This window comes from Dendrobates tinctorius, unplaced genomic scaffold, assembly GCF_039654945.1.
Source record: "Dendrobates tinctorius isolate UK_male_01 unplaced genomic scaffold, ASM3965494v1 ptg000075l, whole genome shotgun sequence".
NCBI classification, from domain to species: Eukaryota; Metazoa; Chordata; class Amphibia; order Anura; family Dendrobatidae; genus Dendrobates; species Dendrobates tinctorius.
Genome location: NW_027361743.1, coordinates 32,652,082 through 32,676,104, shown reverse-complemented (window position 1 = coordinate 32,676,104; position 24,023 = coordinate 32,652,082). Strand labels below are relative to the sequence as shown.

Below are 24,023 nucleotides of genomic sequence, written 5' to 3'. Positions count from 1 at the left end.
TCCATCTGTGGTTCTGCTATTGCCCTGTTAGTCATGCTGTAGCACTTAGCATTAAAGCTGAGGACTTGTCACCTGACCTATGGTGCCCAATCCATTGCAGAATGAATCAGGGACAGGCTATATTATTGCAACTAGGTGTGTTTCACACAGAGGGATATCAGGAGAGCAGGGTGGTGGGAAGTTGCAAGGGACCGGCCGCTTGGACTAGTCATCCTTGTCGCATTGTGCTGAGTATCAGTATTAAAGTATGGTATGTCTCCTCGGAAATGCTGCAGTGTTTCAGAGCAAAATAGACATGGCTGCAATAAGTCAATCAGCCTCAGGTTCCCTTTAAGGTTTCACTGCAACCAGGACATGCTGTTTACTAGCAGAAGTATGTGCCAGGCACCAGAATGTGCCCAATTCTGATGTGTTGGCTGGTATCGCAGTGCCCAGTGGTGAGCCATTACACTCAGAGAATGGATGGAGGACAAATGATAAACAGGATACACATAAATTTTTCAGCTTAACTGCCTATCTTTTCCTTTTTATGGAAACTTTACTGTGTACGTGTAAGTAGCAGCCAGGGCCGTAGTCATGGCCGCAAAGGTGTATAGGAAGTTGCTGGAGTGGTGATCCGCCACAATGGCCACACTCCTCAAAAAGAAGCATGGAAGCCACAGAATTCAGTAAGAGGTCGTTTTAAATGCCCAACATTCAAGGTCCGAGAATAAAGCCTCTTGGCCCAAACTCAACTCTATCTCATGAGGGTGTTGAATGTTGGACATGTAACACTGACCTAAGTGAGTAATCTGGGGGGATTAGCAAGGCACAATTCCTCCTATTGACCATCAAAATTATGGGTTACGAGTCAAGGGTATGATAGAGAATGACCCCTCATGAACTTTGACAAGCATGGTAGGATAGGCTTCAGTTCTTGGCTTCACCTTGGCTTAACCAAACTGGAGGTGACTCTGGAGATCCTTGAACCCAGTTATAGAGTGGCTCCATCAGTTTTTAAACCAGTCTGTAGATTCTGACATGTCTGTGCCATCTTGATTCATCATTACAAGCCATATACTATGCTATCTTCCATATGTAATGGGTGTACCGGGACCGTGTGATGCTCCACTCCCTTTTCTCATGAGGATATTGTACTGCTTATATAATTATATGAAGAATGTTTCTGATGCTGCTGTGTATATCTAATATACAAAGCTCAATGTGGGTGTGTATGTATGTATGTGTGTGTGTATGTCCGGGATTGGCATCCGCACCGTCGCAGCTACAGCCACAAAATTTGGCACAGTCACACGTCTGGACCCCGAGAGTGTCCTAGGCTATGTTGTGAGGCGAAATTTCAACCCCGCACGTTCCAATTCACCAAACAATTTTGCCCCTATCTACATAATGGGGAAAAAGTGTGTGTGTATCAAGCCCCGCCCCTCATTATGATGTCATAATGGTTGCCATGGCAACGCTGATATCATCATAGGTTGCAAGCCCTGCCGCTCGTTATGATGTAGTAATGGTTGACTATGGGATGGAGGATGTGTGATGGGTATATGGGCACTGGACTATGGGATGGAGGATATGTATGATGGGTGTATGGGCACGGGACTATGGGATGGAGGATGTGTGATGGGTATATGGGCACTGGACTATGGGATGGAGGATATGTATGATGGGTGTATGGGCACGGGACTATGGGATGGAGGATGTGTGATGGGTATATGGGCACTGGACTATGGGATGAAGGATATATATGACAGTATATGGGCACGGGACTATGGGATGGAGAATATGTATTATGGGTATATGGGCATGGGACTATGGGATGAAGGATGTGTGATGGGTATATGGGCACTCGACTATGGGATAGAGGATATGTATGATGAGTATATGGGCATGGGCCTATGGGATCGTGGATATGTATGATGGGTATATGGGCACGGGACTATGGGATGGAGGATAATTATAATTTGCTATAACTAACCACAGTTAGTTACTATGCCCGGGCAGCGCCGGGCTCTTCAGCTAGTATATATATATATATGTTTATATGTTGTGTAGATAAGGAAAATGCAGTACCTCAAGGTGGACACTAGATAGGGTAGAATAGTGTACATAGTTTGCATAGGAGGAGCCAACCGCAGATAAGTTACAGGGTTTTCCTGTTTCTAATGAGTAGGGCTACAGAGCCTGGACAGGGCTGATGACTCCATAACATTGGGAAGTGGGAAGCCCAGCTATCCACGGCTGTTGGGCCAGAAATGCAGCAGTACTGACAAGCAGGTCGCTCTAAGGTGTGGCAGCTTACTACCTGGGCGGATGCTCTCCTGTCTGGGGTGAAACGGACAAGGGTACTCCTGAACGTAGTGAAGCTGAACAGGAAGAATGCTGCAGTACTGGTCGAGACGGGACGACCGAGGTACAAACTGAAGGACGAAGGGAAGAGCACAGAGAAAGTGAAGGATGTGAACTGTGCAGAACTCTGTGTTGATGCTGTAACTGATGTGTACGTGCTGCGATTGAAAACAAGTAAAGTTCTATGTTTAAACTTGGAATTGGACTCTGTCTCTATGTACCAGATCAAAGGAAGAAGTGTCTCTGTGTCTAAGGGAGGCCTCTGAGAACCAGGCAAGTGGGACAGTGAGACTTTATGTATGTGTTGCGGGTGGCCAGGGCGAGCTAAACCAGACACCTTTGCGGCCATGACTACGGCCCTGCCTGCTACTTACACGTACACAGTAAAGTTTCCATAAAAAGGAAAAGATAGGCAGTTAAGCTGAAAAATTTATTTTTCCTACATGTCATGATCCAGACCGGGTTTTGAGTCCTGTTTTTCCTTTTTCCCAGTCTGGTCATGTCAAAAGTTATCCTTTCTCCACCTCAGTCTGGGTTCAGGTTGGCTATTTATCGCCGCTGCTTCCTGCAGGCGATGTCAGTTATATTTTTTACCTAGTGCTGCTGTAGCTAACTCTGATTTGTTCTTCTGTGTTTGCTGTCTGAACTCGTGTCTCTGTTTTCCCCTATTCCCGTCTTGACTCAGTTTTTCCCTTTAGTGTGCTGACTCCCTGGTTTCAACTTGGCTTGTATCCTGACCTGCTTCTGTCTTTTGGCTTATCTGCTCCTGACCATTACTGATCCCCTGACTTGTCTCTGACCATGAGTTTGCTCATTCTTTTGGTACTGCGCTGCAGTCTAGGATCTGACCCAGCTTGTTCGACTATTCTGCTGCCACCTGTGGTAGCCTCACTGCTGCACTGCAGGCCAGCTCTGTTTAGGTGCATTCCTGCTTTCTACTGCCATCTAGTGGAGCCTGCACCTACCTGCATTGCAGCAGCATGACACTATATCTTTAAATTGTCCCTGTGAAGTCTATAGGGCAATTATAAGCTAGAAATCTACTATAGCCTGACACCTAATGGCTCTGCATATTACAATTATACGACAAAAAGCAATTGTATGAACACAAGTCTGGGACTGATAAATGTCAGAATACTAACAGTGCAATTATACTTGACTTTTCCCATCAAGCATAAACATTGCCTAAATATTGAACGAAAAACGATTACCTCTTCTTTTACAGTATGCCATTATAATGGCAATAATCATTATTGCTTATATATCTACGGCTTCTGTATTTTTCCACCCAAATTGAGCGGTCAGACCGGTCACTAAGAATCTGTCGCATTGTACCACGTTATAAACGTTATTCTGGAAGATAGTAATTGTTGTAACCCAGCAGCAGGTCTGCCTTTTGAAGAAGAATTCCTAAACTTCTCCCATATCGCTAATGTTTTAGTGTCTGCTTCTGTCATATTAATGTTTATGAAGGTTATCATTGCAAAACTGGGGTACCTTGTGTGCACCAGAAGAAAATCATTCTAAAGTCCCATCCTTTATCCATGCAGAACATGTACACGGCCATTTTTAATTATCTAGCAGTGTTTGTTAATATTATTATAGAAATAGGACATACCATTACTAAAACTAACATATCATATGGGAATTATTCCTTAAAGTGCTGGATCCCACACTGATCGCAAGAATGGGAGTTCTAAAGTCCCTTGTGTGAATGGAGTCTAAATTAGCATGTGCGACAAGGGTCTATAAAAGTGGTAGTCGCACAAGCTCATTATCACTCCGTTTTGACAGGAGACTTTGGACCCCCTTCTATTATGGGGGTGAGTGAAGGAGTTGGCAGACAGACACCCAACAACCATATCCTGTCCTGTAGATGGGTGATACTGTACATTTTTTTTTTTGCTAGGTCGCGTTCTATTGGATCTTTGGGGATCTCTGGTACTCTACTGGGCATCTTCTCATGAATATATCCTATCAAAATGTATCCGCCATCCACAGGGCAGGTGAAAATGACTGATAGGAGTCCAACTGCTGGACAGATCCCGAGAACTGGAGGACCACGGACAGATAATTGTTGTGGGAGTAAAGGTCTGGCATGTGTGATTTTAGAAGGCTGATCCCTTTGTTGTGCAGTGATTCTCTTGGCAGAGTGAGCGATCCTGTGTATGGTCGAGATAGATGGTGACCAAATAATCGGCCAAACCTTCATTTGGTTGACAGTCATCTGAGGTGTGTGGGGGAGCTTAAAGAGAATTTGTCAGCAGGATTTGCTACCTCATATTAGACGAGCATGATGTAGGCAAAGAGAAGCTTATCCCAACAATGTATTACTTAGTTTACTGGATGCAGCAATAGTGATAATCAAAGTTTTTAGCTGTAGCATGTAGCAGAGCTGAGAAATCTAACCCCACCCAAACCACAGTTTTTTTCTTTCTATATGCACATTGTCTACGGACAGTGAGCTGCTTATCACAGGAGGGGGCGTGGTCGGACAAGTGCTGATGCATGTTGTAGTCCAGGCAGTGATAATCTCGTGGTGATAAAAACTTAATTGTATGGAAACAACAATACGCAGCCTGATAAGTGACACATCACAGAAAACAGTGTCTCAGCCCCTACCTCATCCTGACCTTACATTACATAGCAAAAACCTTCTGACACATTCCCTTTACGTCTCCATACACAGTTGGGTATTAATAATGACAAGCAATATTCCCCTAGAGAATATAAAGTATCATAATAAAATACAAAAAGAGGTTATTCAATACAGGATAATCCCTTATTAATGGATTTAGGGTGTAGAAAAAGATAAGAAAAGAAGCCGCACCGGTACTAGAAGTATCTGATTTCTTTCACCTCCTGGGCTTACTAATTCAAATAATATTTTTTTTCCTTTGCTTTCTATATTTGCTCATATGTGTTCTGCTTTTTTATGGTTATAAATAACATAAATGTACCTGACGTTTCTGAGTTGTTCAGCGCTCCGACAGTGGTTACCAGTTCTTGCTGAGGTATTGAAGTACTTGATGCACGTTGACTCGCAATCAATATTCTGCTCTTTGCCGACGGCAATCTGGTGACTGCGCCCAACCCAAGCTGCGGTCTTAGGATCATGGTGGATCTATAGAAGCTCGGTGGAACTTCATAATGGGTAAATGTGGAGGGACAGAAGTCATCTTTTCTCTGCCTTTCACCTGTCTGCATACAAGAGACACAAAGAATACAATGTAATGCATCCAAAGCACACGTAAAAGAATATTACATTTCATTCATCCCTGAAGTCACCAGGTGTCAGGAGACTGGGGCGATTCTATCACATTTCTTTTAGGCATTACACCACATTTTTCTGCAAGATATCTTAAGCAACGGGAGCATGAACTTAACACCAGGAATTTACTTCTACCCGATAGAGGTCGCAAATAGAATAAAAACGAGACTCTGATATTAGTTGGAAAAAAATGGTCAAAACAGATGAAAAGGAAAAGTTGCTGTGCTGTGCATTCTCTCAGTATGATACATGGACGTTACGTAAAATATATTACATCAGTTTAAAATAAATATGTTGCATTTTTTTATTTTGTAGAATGTCTTATATTTCATTGTTACTTTTATGGGGTATATACAGAGCGCTAGTTCTCTTCTTCTACAATTTTGGTGACCGTGGGTTATCTAGCTCCAGCATGAAGCAACTCGTCCCGGCATCTTGACTCAACTGCAAACAGCATCAGAAATTAAAGAAAAACAAATACAATATTGTACAAAATTTTTAGACAGTAGCGGGAAAAAAATGCTGGAAATTAAGAATGCGTTCAAAAATAGGAGAGTGTATTCTTATCAATTCACAAAATGTAAAGTGAATGAAACCTAAATTAAATCTATATTTGGTATATTTGAATGCCTTCTGTGTTTGCCGAAACGTGCATTGGGGCTGGCACCATCACCCACGGGAGGTAATGTGATAGCACCACCGCGACTGGTCCCGCTGCCCCCTCCGCACTCACCGCTGGCCCCGCCGCCGCTTCTGCTTCCGGCCTGGGTTCCTCCTGCCTCTCTGCTCCAGCACGTGCCCCCGGTCTTCCTCCTTTCCGGCGGGCGGCTTCCCGGCGCGCTCCTCCTCTATCCTCGGCCGCGCGCACTGTGCCTCTGCGCACGCGCCAGGGTGTCAGACCGCGCATCCCTGCAGTACGGACACCCGCCAGTGTGACCTGACCCGGACCCACCGCCTGGCCAATCAGGAGCTACCACCAGGTATTTCAGGCCTCTCTCCCTTATGGGAGGCGCCTGACTATCGAGTTAGTTCTCGCTGCATCCAGGCCCTGCTCGCTTCTGCTAACCCCTTGCTCCAGCTCGCTCTTCCGGCTCCCGCGTCCCTTCCGCCTGTTTCTCTGCTAACCCTTCTGTGTGTTATCCTTTTGCAGTCCGCTGTACCCCTGCCTTCGCCTGGTTCCCGCTGTCCTCCTTCGTCCGTCAGCAACACTCTCTCCATTCCCTGGACCCTGGTTACCCCGGATGTCTCTCTGGGTTCCCCACTGCCCATCTGCTGCTCACCCTCTCGAGCCGACCCCTGGTCCTGGCTGCCGTGACGTTTGAACTCCTTGAGCCTGCTCCCAAACGGTCCCTGTATAGGGGTCGGTCCACCTGGTGCGCTCGCTCGGGGAGGGTTCAACATCACGGTCCAGTGGGTCCACTCTTTCTCCCGTCACCAGTAGTGTAACAGAATAGTCAGGCCATGGACCCCGCCGGGGCCGCCGCTCAAAAAGAGCTAGTGTTCCTACGGGAGAACCAAACCCGTATAATGTCTTTTATGAATACTATGGACTCCCGCCTGTCGACCTTGCAGGCCGCTGATCCCGGCAACGCCTTCCAACTGGCCAGTCTTCAGCAAGAGCTGGTTCAACAACGTGATACCCAGGCCCATATTCTCTCCTATATGGCTTCGGTTGACGATCGGCTGCTCTCCCTCCAGTCAGCAGCCGCACGAGACCCGGCTCGCGTACCAGATCCTGTACCTGCCCCATCCCCTAGGCTTGGAATACCGCCACGGTATGGCGGCGACCCAAAGTTGTGCAGGGGCTTTTTGAATCAGTGCAGGTTGCATTTTTAACTCCTACCTCAGCAATATCCTACTGACCGGGCTAAAGTAGCCTTCATGGTGTCCCATTTGGAAGGAGAGGCTCTCTCCTGGGTGAATCTCCTGTGGGAGCGGGACAATCCCATAGTCTCTAGTGTCCAGACTTTCACGGACACTTTTCGCAAAGTTTTTGACGAGCCCGGCCAGTTGGCTTCCACAACTGAGTCCCTTTTCTGCCTCACTCAGGGCTCTCTCACGGTCGGACAATACGCCATCCGGTTCCGTACCTTGGCCTCTGAGTTGGGGTGGAATAATGAGGCTTTGGTTGGGGCCTTCTGGCGTGGTCTCTCAGGCAAAATTATGGACGAACTGGCGGGGCGGGATACCACGGCTACCTTGGAGGATCTCATTTCTTTGGCCACACGGATTGACCTCCGGTTCCAGGAACATGCCCGCGAGGCCGCTAGGGAGAGGAGACCGCTTAGACCTTCTTCTTCTCTTCACAGGCCATCCAGTCCACGTCCTCTTGGGTCGTCCTCCAGTCCGGCGCCAGAGCCGATGCATATAGATCGGGTCAAGTTGGCAAAACAGCGCCGGAGGGAAAGATTGACGGAGGGCTTGTGCCTGTATTGTGGCAGCGTGTCTCACTTCCTGCGTTCTTGTCTGGAGAGACTGGGAAACTCCTCCACCTACGCCAGGTAAGAGAGGCCGTCCTAAGTGTGTCTCACTCCTCTCATCCCCTTACTCTTTCTGTACAGCTGGTTTTTGGTCAGAGACGTGGTTCGGAGGTGGCCTATGTGGACTCGGGCACGGCGGGGAACTTCATCCGGTCGAAGGAGGCGAAGAAGTACCTGATTCCCGTGATTACTCTGAAGACTCCACGTGTTATCGCCTCTGTTGATGGGAGACCTTTGCAAGTAGCTTTGTCCTTGGTTACGGAGGAGGTGCATCTGCAAGTTGGGGCCTTGCACCAGGAGCTGATCGCATTCTACGTCCTACGCAACCTGTCTCACGCTCTGCTTCTTGGTCTTCCCTGGCTTAGGACACATGAACCCGTTTTGGATTGGCATTCCGGTGAAGTCCTCCGCTCGGGGCATCCTTGTCAAGAGAGGTGCCTAGGGCCCGTCCTTCCTGGCCCTCCCCCTCCAGTCTCCTCAGGTCCTGCAGGCTTACCTGCCGCATACTGGTCGTTCTCTGACGTGTTCGATAAGAAGGAGGCAGAGACACTTCCCCCCGCATCGGCCATATGATTGTCCTATTGATCTACGACCCGGGACCACTCCGCCCAGGGGCCAAATTTATCCCTTGTCTCCAGCCGAGACTACGGCCATGTCTGAGTACATTTGTGATAATTTAGCCAGAGGGTTCATACGGAAGTCTTCTTCTCCTGCCGGTGCCGGGTTCTTCTTTGTGAAAAAGAAGGACGTTTCGCTCCGTCCTTGCTTCGATTTCCGGGGACTAAACAACATTACGATAAAAAATAAATATCCCTTGCCTCTCATTCCTGAACTCTTCGACCGTTTACGTGGAGCCCGCGTCTTCTCAAAGTTGGACCTACGCGGAGCCTATAATCTCGTCTGCATCCGCTCCGGCGACGAATGGAAGACTGCTTTTAACACTCGGGATGGGCATTATGAATACCTTGTTATGCCCTTTGGCCTCTGCAATGCTCCCGCAGTGTTTCAGGAGTTCGTTAATGACATCTTCCGAGACCTGCTGTACTCCTGCGTGGTCGTGTATCTAGACGACAACCTTATTTTTTCCCCGGATCTGGAGTCCCACAGGAGGAGTGTTTGTCAGGTACTACAGCGCCTGCGGGAGAATTACCTCTACGCGAAGCTTGAGAAGTGTCGCTTTGAGCAGTCTTCGTTGCCCTTCTTGGGCTACATTGTTTCAGATTCTGGGCTGGAAATGGATCCTGAAAAATTGTCGGCAATTCTTCAATGGCCCCGTCCAGTGGGGGTCAAGGCGATTCAACGGTTCCTCGGCTTCGCCAATTACTATTGTCAATTTGTGCCACATTTTTCATCTCTCATCAAACCCATTTCCAGTCTTACTCGCAAGGGTACCAACTCCTCGCTCTGGCCTCCAGAGGCTGAAGAGGCCTTTTCCAGTTTGAAACAAGCCTTTGCGACAGCACCTTTGCTCCACCGACCCGAGGCTAACAAGCCATTCATTTTGGAGGTAGATGCCTCATCCACGGGAGCGGGTGCAGTGCTCTCTCAGAAATCCCCGTCCGGACGACTGGTTACCTGTGGGTTCTTCTCAAAGGCCTTCTCTCCTGCTGAGTGTAATTACTCCATCGGGGAACGCGAGTTGTTAGCCATAAAATTGGCACTGGAGGAGTGGCGCTATCTTCTGGAGGGGTCGGTCCACCAGTTTACCATCTTTACCGATCACAAAAATCTAGCTTTCCCCTGGTCAGCCCATAGACTGAACCCCGGCAAGCCAGATGGTCTCTCTTTTTTGGCTGGTTCAATTTTGAGCTGAGTTTTCGTCCCGGGCCTAAAAACGTCAAGGCTGATGCATTGTCCCGGTCACTGCAGCCTCCTGATTTGGTGGTGGAGCCGACTCACATCATCAATCCAGCCAAGATCATCACGGTGGCTCCTGTGAGAGTGATCACTCCTCCTCCAGGCAAGACCTACGTTTCTGAGGCAGACACAAAAGAGGTGCTGCATTGGGTACATTCCTCTAAACTTTCTGGGCATGTCGGAGTCAGAAAGACACTGGATCTCATTGCTCGCTTTTATTGTTGGCCTTCACTGCGCCAGGATGTGATTGACTTCACAGCTTCTTGTTCCTCTTGTGCCAAGGTCAAGGTTCCTAGACGGCCACCCTCCAGTCTTCTGCTTCCTCTGCCAATCCCCTCGGTTCCATGGCAACATATAGCTTTGGATTTCGTCACTGATTTGCCTAACTCATCCGGATGTACGACTATCCTGGTAGCGGTCGATCGTTTCTCTAAGATGGCCCATTTTATTCCGCTTCCAGCACTGCCCTCCGCTCCTTTGTTGGCGAAGATTTTTATCCAGCATGTCTTCTGCCTTCATGGCTTCCCGCAGCATATTGTCTCTGATCGCGGTGTACAATTCACCTCTCGATTATGGAGAGCCTTATGTAAACTTCTGGAGGTCAAATTGGACTTTTCTTCCGCATACCACCCTCAGTGCAAAGGGCAAGTGGAACGCGTCAATCAGGTGCTAGCATCATATTTACGCCTGTTCTAAAATGCTCACCAAGATAACTGGGTCCATCTCCTCCCCTGGGCAGAATTCTCCTACAATAATCATTCCAGCGAGTCCTCGACCAAGTCTCCATTTTTTGGGGTGTTTGGGATGCATCCATGTATTCCGCTACCGATATCCGCTACCTCCGGTGTGCCTGCAGCGGATTCCCTAGCCATAGAGTTCTCCAAAGTCTGGTCCGAGACTAAAGAAGCTCTCAAGAAGTCCGGGGAGCGCATGAAGGGACACGCGGACAAGAGACGTTTGGACTCTCAGACTTATCTCCCGGGACAACAAGTTTGGCTTTCGGCCAAGTATATTAGGCTGAAGCTCCCGTCCTACAAGCTAGGACCTCGCTACATTGGGCCTTTCAAGATTCTGAAGTGCATCAACAACGTGTCCTACCGGTTGGAGTTGCCTGCCTCGCTCCGAGTTCCTAACACCTTCCACGTCTCTCTCCTTAAGCCAGTTGTCCTGAATCGTTTCCACCCAGCTCCGAACTCTTCTCCTCCACCTGTCAGTTCTGATGATGTCTTTGAGGTGAGAGACATTTTGGCCTCGAAAGGGGTAAGGGGTAAAATGTTTTTTCTCAACGATTGGAGAGGTTTCGGTCCCGAGGAGAGATCCTGGGAGCCACAAGAGAGCATCAATGCCCCACGCATCCTTAAGAGGTTTTTATCCAGACACAGTAGAGGGGGTGTAAGAGAGGGGATACTGTTAGCACCACCGCGACTGGTCCCGCTGCCGCCTCCGCACTCACCGCTGGCCCCGTCGCCGCTTCTGCTTCCGGCCTGGGTTCCTCCTGCCTCTCTGCTCCAGCGCGTGCCCCCGGTCTTCCTCCTTTCCGGTGGGCGGCTTCCCGGCGCGCTCCTCTACCCTCGGCCGCATGCACTGTGCCTCTGTACACTCACCAGGGTGTTAGACCGCGCATCCCTGCAGTACGGACACCCGCCAGCGTGACCTGACCCGGACCCACCGCCTGGCCAATCAGGAGCTACCACCAGGTATTTCAGGCCGCTCTCCCTTAGGGGAGGCGCCTGACTATCGAGTTAGTTCTCGCTGCGTCCAGGCCCTGCTCGCTTCTGCTAACCCCTAGCTCCAGCTCGCTCTTCCGGCTCCCGCGTCCCTTCCACCTGTTTCTCTGCTAACCCTTCTGTGTGTTTTCCTTTTGCAGTCCGCTGTATCCCTGTCTCCGCCTGGTTCCCGCTGTCCTCCTTCGTCCATCAGCAACACTCTCTCCATTCCCTGGACCCTGGTTTCCCCGGATGTCTCTCTGGGTTCCCCACTGCCCATCTGCTGCTCACCCTCTGGAGCCGACCCCTGATCCTGGCTGCCGTGACGTTTGAACTCCTTGAGCCTGCTCCCAAATGGTCCCTGTATAGGGGTCGGTCCAACTGGTGCGCTTGCTCGGGGAGGGTTTGACATCACGGTCCTGTGGGTCCACTCTTGCTCCCGTCACCAGTAGCGTAACATAATGTCTACTTGCACTTGTCTTTCCTGCCTTTAGAGTATCTATGCACTTTTTGAGTAGCCATACCATGATTATATGGGGTTTCTAATAGTAGTGTGAGTGCAGCAATCATGGGATGTATATTGTATGTGCAACCTCCCTATGGCTTTATTGTGGGTAGTGGTGCCATTTTGTGGTTTTCCACTTTTTAAGCCTTGTCTGTTTTTTATACATTGTTATGTGTTTTTTTCTAATTGAATAAAGATTATATGCTTCCTTTTGTAATTTTGGCTTCTGTTTACATTTTGTCTTTCGGATAACAAAAATAAACTTATTGCCAATAGCAAGATATCAGATCATTACATTTATTAATAAGTAATATGCTGTGAAAAGACCTGTAATAAAGTAATTTAAAGCTCATCATAGGAAACTACTGTTGGCTAAGGGCCATAACTTGCAATGTTATTTTTACTATGGTGATCAAGGGAAATGGCTCAGAACACCGACTTAATACATACTGTCACAGAGATTAATGAATGCGGGGTGTGCAGGAAAAGTCCCACAGATTATTTGTCCCTATATTTAGCCCTAGGTGTAAGCGTTGTATACAACCTGGTAAGCAAGCAGCTTGAGCTGCCTTCCCTACTGTCTGTTTGCCTTCTGGCAAAAGATGTCTAGAAACTGTCTTAGGAAGAACACCTCCCCCACCTAAAAAAAGTGTTCTGATTATCACAGCACAAATGCATGTTTTTTTTGCTGTTTTTATAGGTGTTGTTCACTACTGAATATTCCGTTTTTAATAGCAGAAGTTTGGTGCAGAAAATACATAAAAAGTATATACTTACCTTCCGGACAAATGCCCTTCCTACGATCTCGCAGCTTCAACTCCTGGCAGTCATGTGACATTATGATGTTTAACACTTTAAAAATTGGGCGATTTTTCTTCTTTTTTTGCTCTTTTGCTTTTTTCCTCCTCTTTTTCCAAGGCCAATAACTTTTTAATTTTTCCCTTAGCACAGCTATATGAAGGCTTCTGTTTTTTGGGGGGATGATTTGTACAATGCGTTAAAAAAGTAAAAGTATTATTTTTTCACATTACGCACACAAAATTAAATGTATTTTATTGAGTTTTTATGCGATATAACAACTAGTGTTGAGCATTCCGATACCGCAAGTATCGGGTATCGGCCGATACTTGCTGTATCGGAATTCCGATACCGACTTCCGATATTTTTTCAATATCGGAATTCGGCATCGGAATCGGAAGTTCAGTTGATTGACAGCCTGACGTCATCATGATGCGCGGTGTGTGCGCATCATGATGCGCCGTCATTTCGGGTCTTCCGGGGGTCTCTGCCGGCCTGCCGGGGGGCTGTGCCGGCCTGCCGGGGGGCTGTGTGGACTGCCCGGGGTCTGTACCGGCCTGCCGGGGGGCTGTGCCGGCCTGCCAGTGGTCTGTGCACCCTGTGGGGGTCTGTACCGGCCTGCCGGGGGGCTGTGTCGGCCTGCCGGTGGTCTGTGCACCCTGTGGGGGTCTGTACCGGCCTGCCGGGGGGCTGTGCCGGCCTGCCGGTGGTCTGTGCACCCTGTGGGGGTCTGTACCGGCCTGCCGGGGGGCTGTGCCGGCCTGCCGGGGGGCTGTGCTGATGTCCGGGGGTCTGTGCAAGCATCGTCCGATGGGACTACAAGTCCCATCTGGCGATGCCTGCTACCATGACAGTGATTGACACATTAGCCAATGATGGGACAGTAGTAGTCCCATCATCCGGCTAATGTGTTAAATGTTAAAAAAAAAAAATACTACATACATACTACATGCTACATACATACTACATGCTACATACATACTACATATATACTACATACATGCTACATACATGCTACATACATGCTGCATGCTACATACATACTACATACATACTACATACATACTACATGCATGCTACATGCATGCTACATACATACATGCATGCTACATACATACTACATGCATGCTACATACATACTACATGCATGCTACATACATACTACATGCATGCTACATACATACTACATGCTACATACATACCACATACATACTACATACATACTACATACTACATACATACTACATGCTACATACATACCACATACATGCTACATACATACTACATATATACTACATACATACTACATACATACTACATGCATACTACATGCATACTACATACATACTACATGCATGCTACATACATACTACATGCATGCTACATACATACTACATGCTACATACATACCACATACATACTACATACATACTACATACTACATATATACTACATGCATGCTACATACATACTACATGCTACATACATACTACATGCTACATACATACCACATACATGCTACATACATACTACATATATACTACATACATACTACATACATACTACATGCATGCTACATACATACTACATGCTACATACATACCACATACATACTACATACATACTACATACATACTACATGCTACATACATACTACATATATACTACATGCATGCTACATACATACTACATGCTACATACATACCACATACATACCACATACATGCTACATACATACTACATGCATACTACATGCATACTACATACATACTACATGCATGCTACATACATACTACATGCTACATACATACCACATACATACTACATACATACTACATACATACTACATGCTACATACATACTACATATATACTACATGCATGCTACATACATACTACATGCTACATACATACCACATACATACTACATACATGCTACATACATACTACATATATACTACATGCATGCTACATACATACTACATATATACTACATGCATGCTACATACATACTGCATGCTACATGCATGCTACATACATACTACATACATACTACATGCTACATACATACCACATATATACTACATACATACAATACATTCATACAATACATACATAGACATACAGTACATATAACATAGAGTAACATACTTACCAATACTTGTCACATTGTTCCCCGAAGCCATTGTCTTTTCCGGAATAAATATTAACATAACAAACCACAAAAATACTCACCCACGATCCGAAGCAGTCCACGAGTGTGTCCCACGACGATCTTGGGTAGAGAACTGCAGCATCAGATGATGCTGCCGTTCTCTACGGGCTGCAGGAATCCAATGACGGAAGGTAGGTATCCTTCCGCACTGTATTCCTCCGCCACTTAAAAAAAAAAAGTCCCTAGTCTCACTTTATGCCATTGCTGTGTGGGAATGGCATAAAGTGAGACTAGGGACTTTTTTTTTTTTAAGTGGCCGAGGAATACAGTGCGGAAGGATACCTACCTTCCGTCATTGGATTCCTGCAGCCCGTAGAGAACGGCAGCATCATCTGATGCTGCAGTTCTCTACCCAAGATCGTCGTGGGACACACTCGTGGACTGCTTCGGATCGTGGGTATTTTTGTGGTTTGTTATGTTAATATTTATTCCGGAAAAGACAATGGCTTCGGGGAACAATGTGACAAGTATTGGTAAGTATGTTACTCTATGTTATATGTACTGTATGTCTATGTATGTATTGTATGAATGTATTGTATGTATGTAGTATATATGTGGTATGTATGTAGCATGTAGTATGTATGTAGTATGTATGTAGCATGCATGTAGCATGCAGTATGTATGTAGCATGCATGTAGTATATATGTAGTATGTATGTAGCATGCATGTAGTATATATGTATGAATGTATGTAGCATGTAGTATGTATGTAGTATGTATGTGGTATGTATGTAGCATGTAGTATGTATGTAGTATGTATGTAGCATGCATGTAGTATGTATGTAGTATGTATGTAGTATATATGTAGTATGTATGTAGCATGTAGTATGTATGTAGCATGCATGTAGTATATATGTAGTATATATGTAGCATGTAGCATGTATGTAGTATGTATGTGGTATGTATGTAGCATGTAGTATGTATGTAGCATGCATGTAGTATATATGTAGTATGTATGCAGCATGTAGTATGTATGTAGTATGTATGTAGTATATATGTAGTATGTATGTAGCATGCATGTAGTATATATGTAGTATATATGTAGCATGTAGCATGTATGTAGTATGTATGTGGTATGTATGTAGCATGTAGTATGTATGTAGCATGCATGTAGTATATACGTAGTATGTATGTAGCATGTAGTATGTAGCATGCATGTAGTATATATGTAGTATGTATGTAGCATGTAGTATGTATGTAGCATGCATGTAGTATATATGTAGTATGTATGTAGCATGTAGTATGTATGTAGCATGCATGTAGTATATATGTAGTATGTAGCATGTAGTATGTATGTAGCATGCATGTAGTATATATGTAGTATGTAGCATGTAGTATGTATGTAGCATGTACTATGTATGTAGCATGCATGTAGTATATATGTGTTATGTATGTAGCATGTAGCATGCATGTAGTATGTATGTAGTATGTATGTAGTATATATGTGGTATGTATGTAGCATGTAGTATGTATGTAGCATGTAGTATGTATGTAGCATGCAGTATGTATGTAGCATGCATGTAGTATATATGTAGTATGTATGTAGTATATATGTAGTATGTATGTTGCATGTAGTATTTATGTAGTATGAATGTAGCATGTATGTAGCATGTATGTAGTATGTAGTATGAATGTAGCATGTATGTAGTATGCATGTTGTATGTATGTAGCATGTAATTTTTTTTTTTTTTTTTTACATTCAACACATTAGCCGGATGATAGGACTATTACTGTCCCATCATTGGCTAATGTGTCAATCACTGTCATGGTAGCAGGCATCGCCCGATGGGACTTGTAGTCCCATCGGACGATGCCTGCACAGACCCCCGAAGCCTGCACAGACCACCGGCAGGCCGGCACAGCCCCCCGGCAGGCCGGCACAGCCCCCCGGAGCCTGCACAGACCACCGGCAGGCCGGCACAGCCCCCCGGCAGGCCGGCACAGCCCCCCGGAGCCTGCACAGCCCCCCGGCAGGCCGGCACAGCCCCCCGGCAGGCCGGCACAGCCCACCGGAGCCTGCACAGACCACCGGCAGGCCGGCACAGCCCCCCGGCAGGCCGGCACAGACCACCGGAGCCTGCACAGACCCCCTGGCAGGCCGGCACAGCCCCCCGAAAGGCCCGTACAGACCCCAGAGAGGCTGTACAAGGGCAGGAAAGGGTTTTTCTTATTCCGATACCGGAAGTCCCATAGACTTGAATGGGACTTCCGGTATCGGAATCGGCGATACCGATACTTTTTTTAAAGATCGGCCGATACCATCCGATACGATACTTTGAAGTATCGGATGGTATCGCTCAACTCTAATAACAACACAACGCAGCAAATTTTTGTGAAGTGTAAAGGAGATGATACATGGTTTTCTAATTATTTTAAAAAACATAAACCTGAAAATTGTGGCATGTCTTTGTTTTCAACCCCCTGTAGACTGATACCCCTATATAAAATCTTGGAGTGACCAATTGCCTCCAAAAGTCACAATTAGTAAATTGAGTCAACCTGTGTGTCACTTATTCTCAGTATAACTACATAAGGTCGGTGAAGGCCTCAGAGATTTTTTTGAGGACATTAGGAATCAAATAGCATCATGAAAACCAAGGAATACACCAAGGAAAATTTACACTTAACATCAACCTGAAAATATCATCCCCACCATCAAACATGGTGGTTACAGCATCATGCCATCAGGATGCTTTTCTTCAACAGGGAGGCTGGTCAGAGTTGATGGGAAGATGGATGGGGCTAAATACAGGGCAATGCTGGAGGAAAACCTGTGGTTAAAGACTTGAAAACGGGTCGTACGTTCACTTTCCAGCAGGACAACAGCCCTAAACATACTGCCAGAGATACAATGGAATGGGTTAAATCAAAGAATATTCATGGGTGTGAATGGTCCAATCACAGTCCAGACCTACATCCCATTGAGGATCTGTGGCAAGACGTGAAAATTACTGTTCACAGATGCCTCCATATAATGTCACTGAGCTAGTTTGTAAAGAAGAATGGGAAAAAAATATCAAAATCTAGATATGCAAACCTGGTAGAGACATACCCCAAAACACTTAAAGTAGCAATTGCAGCAAAAGGTGGTCCTAGAAAGTACTGACTCCGGGGGCTGAATACAAATGAATGTCACAATTTTCAGATTTATGTTTTTAAAATATTCAGAAAACCATGTATCATTTTCTTAAAACTTCACATAACATGCTGATACACTTAATAGTGGTGGTAGCTCCAGGTGGGCTCCTCCAAGTCAGGGATCCTGGGCAACCACTCCCTCTGCTCCCCTGGTAGCTTTGCTACTGATTGCTGCTAGACATCAATGCAATCGGTAGTGCCTCTCTTTCCACCTGTGACCTACTGTTACCAATGTTTACTACTGCTAGGGAATTTATGAGGTAGAGGTCCTTTCAGGTGGGGTTCCTGGAGAACAATGTGCCCACTCTACATTCCTTGACATATAATCACTCCTGGAGCATTAGGGCTCATTCACACTTGAGTGATTTTTATCATACGTAAAAATGGTCAGAGTGTCATCAGTGTTTTTGATCAGAGTTAAATCAAAGTTTGGTCTGAGTCAGATTTTACTGTCAGAGTTTGGTCAAATCTTCCATCAGGACCAAAAAAACCCTCATGGAAGATTCTCCGGTCAAACAATCAAACGATCCATGAAAAATGGACAGCACACGGATGGCATCCGATTGCTGACATATTGTACATTTATGGCATAATCCCCATGGACGGACCGGAATCTGTCTCAAGAAGGGGGCTCATTGTGCGCCGCATGCGCGGATCTCTCCAATTATTTATCTGGGAGCTCCCAAAATGGCTGAGATTGCTGACCCATGCGACTGTTACATCCTGATTGTTCTTGACTGTTTCTAAGTAAGAAACATGTCATGAATTTGTTTCACCGGTATCATGATTTAGTAACTGGGAGTAAGTTGTTTCTTCATGTGCCAGAAGGCAAACAGACAATAGAAATGACAGTTCAAGCTGTTTGCTTCCCAGGCTGTACAAAACTGTTCTGAAAATAATACAACACTTGTGCCTCAGGCTAAATAAGGGGCAAATAATCGGTGGGGTTTCCTGCACTCCCGCATTCATTTATTTCAGGAGTATTATGTATTTAGTTGGTGTTGTCAGCCATTTCCCCTGATTAGCAGAGTTAAAATAACATTGCAATTAACATTCAAGCAATGTTCAGCGATGGCGCTAAGCCAGAAGTGGATTTCTATAATGAATATTATAATAAAGGATGACAGGACATTTTACGGGGTATTAAAGGGTAATTCTGAATTCAGCCCATAAATATTACTTATGGTATAATGACAGTTAGACAATTTTCTAATATACTTCATGTACAATCTCTGCATTTATTGAATAGAAATCTTAAGGGTATGTGCACACGTTGCGGATTCTACTGCGGATCCGCAGCGGACTTGGTCCTGCGAATTCACAGCAGAATCTGCTGCAGTGTACAAGTACCATTAAAGTCAAGCTAAAATGAAAAACGCTGCGGCTTCTTTTCCGAAGCATGTCAATTCTTTGTGCAGATCCGCAGCGTTTTGACACCTGCTCCATTAAAGGAATCCGCAGGTGTCAAAACGCAGGGGAAATCCGTACAAAATCTGCACTAAATCCGCAGGTAAAATGCAGGTCATTTGACCTGTGTGTTTCCCTGCGGATTTAGCCAAATCCACAAAGAAAAATCCACAGAGTAATCCGCAACGTGTGCACATACCCTTAGTGTATTTTTCCATAGGCTAAAAGTCTGTTCTGATCATGTGATAATCACAAAGGTGCGTTGATTGTTACAGTGCCATTATCAGTGACAAAACCTGCAAGCAAATTGCCACATTATCTTGAATTAATCCTAAAGCCTTCCCCTTCCATACACCTTTTGGGTGAACGATGTTGAGCGCTACTGTGTAGGGATGAGCGGACCTGTGAAAGTTCAGGTTCTGGTACCCGACCCAAACTTTTCTCAAAAGTTCGGTTCGGGTACCAGAACTGTACCCAAACTTTGCTGATCGGAGGACTACAAAATCCAAGGATTCTCAGTGAGGTTGCTGAGCGGGGCAAGGGCTGCATTTTAAGTGCGGAGCTGCAGTTAAGTGCACAGTTAAACACAAACTCATACAAAGTTCATAATCACGTATGTCTCTTTCAAACTCTACACGTTTGATGTCAGCAACATATTCCTCTAATTTGAGTAGATTCTTTTCCATTTTCTGGTTAAGTTTATTGAAGTCCTCCAAATTATTATACTTGTTCAAAGAAGCGAAGGAAAGAGTTGACTCAGGAAATTAGAAAGAAAATTATAGACATACTGTACATGTTAAAGGTAAATGTTACCATCTCCAAGCAGCTGGATGTTCCTGTGACTGCAGTTGCACATATTATTCAGCCAATCTCCCTGGACGTGGCCGCTGGATGAAAGTTTATGACAAATCAAAGAGATGGATAATACGAATGGTAACAAAAGAGCCCAGAAAAACTTCTAAACAGATTAAAGGTGAACGTCAAGCTCAAGGAACATCAGTGTCAGATTACACCATCCATCGTTGTATGAGCCAAAGTGGACTTCATGCATGGGAGACGACTAAGGAGGACACCATTGTTGAAAAAAATCATATAAAAGTCAAAATGTAATTTGCCAAACTACAAGTTGACAAGCCACAAAGCTTCTAGAAGAAAGTCCTATGGACAGATGAGACAAAAATGGAACTCCTTGGCAAGGCACATCAGCTCTATGTTCACAGATGGAAAAATAAAGCATATTAAGAAAAGAACACTGTCCCTACTGTGAAACATGGAGGAAGCTCTGTTATCGTATGGGGCTGCTTTGCTGCATCTGGCACAGGGTGTCTAGAATCTGTGCAGAGTACAATGAAATCTCAAGACTATCAAGGAATTTTAGAGAGAAATGTGCTGCCCAGTATCAGAAAGCTTGGTCTCAGTTGCAGGTCATGGGTCTTGCAACCGGATAATGACCCAAAACACAAAGCTAAAAACACCCAAGAATGGCTAAGAGGAAAACATTGGACTATTCTGAACTGGCCTACTATGAGCCCTGAGGTAAATCCTATTAAGCTGAAACATACCATCTGGAAAAGGCAACCTTCAAACACGAGACAACTTGAGCAGTTTGCTCTTGAGGAGTGGGACAAAATACCTGTCAAGAGGTGCAGAAGCCTCATTGACAGTTACAGGAATCGTTTGATTGCAGTGATTGCCTCAAAAGCTTGTGCAACCAAATATTAAGTTAAGGGTACCATCATTTCAGTCCAGACCTATTTTATGAGTTTTATTTTTTTTAAATTCTATGGAAGCAGGGTTGAAAAGCAATGTCAGACTTTCAATTGTTTATTTTCATAGATTTTTTATTTATTCATATTATTACTTTTGTCAGATTCAAGTTATTTCTGTCACCATTGTGGGTTTTTCTGTCACTAAAAGAGGGGTACCAACAATTTTGACCACGTGTGTAGTTTATCACAAGAGCATATTATGGCGTTTTACATACTAGGTGTTACCACGGCTGGTCAGGAGACAAATCTCCAGGAGTGGACCCTCTGGACCGTGGCACCGAGGGGCCCAGGGCGAGCTGCCAGGTGGAGCCGACCCCTATACAGGGATTGTTAGGAGCAGGCCCAGGGGCTCGGGTACCACGATAGCCAGTACCGAGAGGGGTGGCTCAGGATGGACTGGAGCAGGAGTGCGGGACTGAAGCGTAGACAACAGAGTGGCATCACTGGAGACTGGACCGGAGTAGGACTGCAGGACTGGAGCATAGACAACAGGACGGAGCAGGAACACGGGAGACAGGACTGGAGTAGGACTGTAGGACTGGAGTGTGGATAGCAGGATGGAGCAGGAACACCGGAGGCAGGACTGGAGTAGGACTGAAGGACTGGCATGTGGATAGCTGAATAGAGCAGGAACACCAGAGGCAGGACTGGAGTAGGACTGAAGTGTGGATAGCAGGATGGAGCAGGAACACCGGAGGCAGGACTGGATTAAGACTGAAGGACTGGAGTGAGGATAGCAGGGTGGAGCAGGAACACCGGAGGCAGGACTGGAGTGTAGATAGCTGGACCCACGGAGCACCGGACTGCGGGGCTACTGCAGGGACCATGGAAGGCAGGACTGCGAGACTGCAGAGAGCACACGAGGAAACAGGGCCCAGTGCTAGCAAACACAACGATCAGGTGTCTCCCCCAGGGGGAGTGGCCTGATATGGCCCTGTTAGGTCTGCCATTGGTCCGTAGGTGCTTCCGGGTCAGGGCACTGCTGGAGCACAAGTAACAGGAGGGAGGCGCGGCCGAGGCCTATGGCGCATGCGCATTGCATGCAGAGACCCCATCAGCTGCGAGCCTGTTAGAAGGGACCGCCGTGGCTGTTGGGCGGCGGGGGGCTGCGGCGTGGTAGCGGAGGCCAGGTGAGTATGCGGAGGCGGCGTGACACTAGGTTTCCATTTTTTTTGCTTTTGTCTGTACTGTTTATCCCCATTTTTAGTGTGCTCCATGGACAATGCTACCAGGTATGTATCTTGTGAGATGTATGCATGCCTTGAACAGCCATTTGAGGGTGAATATACAGTTGTGCTCAAAAGTTTACATGCCCCGGCAGAATTTTTGCTTTTTTTCAGAGAATATGAATGATAACACCAAAACTTTTCTCCACTCATAGTTAGTGGTTGGGCGAAGCCATTTATTGTCAGACTATTGTGTTTTCTCTTTTTAAATCATAATGACAACCCAAAACTTCCAAATGACCCTGAACAAAAGTTCACATACCCTGGTGATTTTGGCCTGATAATATGCACAGAAGTTGACACAGTTGGGTTTTAATGGCTACTAAAGGTAACATCCTCACTTATGACCTGTTTGCTTGTAATCAGTGTGTGCATAAAAGCTGAGTGAGCTTCATGGATCCAGCAGACTCTTGCATCTTTCATCCAGCCACTAACGTTTCTGGATTGTGAGTCATGGGGAAAGCAAAAGAATTGTCAACGGAATACGGGAAAAGGTAGTTGAACTGTATAACCACTTTCTGACATATGATGTACTATCCCGTCCATTTACCCTGGGCCCTAATTCCCAAGGACAGGATAGTACGTCATAGTTGGTGGAAAGCAGAGATGAGCAAATTTCTGTCTTGAGCTCTTCACCAACCAGCCACTTGGAAGCTGGAGGCATATTTTCAGGAAGCATGTTCAGCCTGTTACCCTGAAAAAAATGGTCCTCCTCTTCCAGGTTAGAGGATGCGTAAACCTCTGTCTTGGTATCTTCACTCACTGGCCACATGGGAGCTGAAGGCATACACTTAGGACCCATCTTCAACCCGTTATCCAGGGGAAGACAATCAAGAGGCAGGGATGCTCTTGGGAGCAGATCACTGGTATAGATGCTGGAGACGTGTGAAGAGAATGCCACCACTTCCCCTTCTTCGGAGACGTCATCACACCTTGACTCGATGACTACCAGACCAGATGAAGAAGACGACATTGCTGACTGACTCTGATGCAAGGGAATCAGAGACCTTTTGTCACTTGGTTTTTTTCAACCAAAGCATCTTGCTGGGTCTCCAGACTTGAACGGGTACAAGAATTCCTGGCTCAGAATGACCCATGAGCATACTAGACAGCAAATGAAAGACAAACTTCATCGTGTACAATGGTCCGACTTGGAGCTGTAGTTGTCTTTGCAGGATTAGACTGTTCTTGAATAGGGCTTGGCCATCTCTAGACAACGCCCACACCGGTTTCTAGAGCTGCAAAACAGAGACCACACACCGACTCCGTATGGCTGGCGGCTTAAACACACCAAAGCTCCCAGAAGG

At 45.9% G+C, this 24,023-nt stretch overlaps 1 protein-coding gene across 2 annotated transcripts in view; it reads right to left on the bottom strand.

The window, feature by feature from the left end:
- Window positions 1–24,023, bottom strand: part of MTUS2 (microtubule associated scaffold protein 2) — an 876,814-nt gene that overhangs the window by 547,993 nt on the left and 304,798 nt on the right. For both annotated transcript variants that reach the window (XM_073583159.1, XM_073583160.1), the window contains exon 3: window positions 5,307–5,547. In XM_073583159.1, coding sequence (XP_073439260.1) covers window positions 5,307–5,547 — 241 coding nt within the window. The remainder of the gene's footprint in view (window positions 1–5,306; window positions 5,548–24,023) is intronic.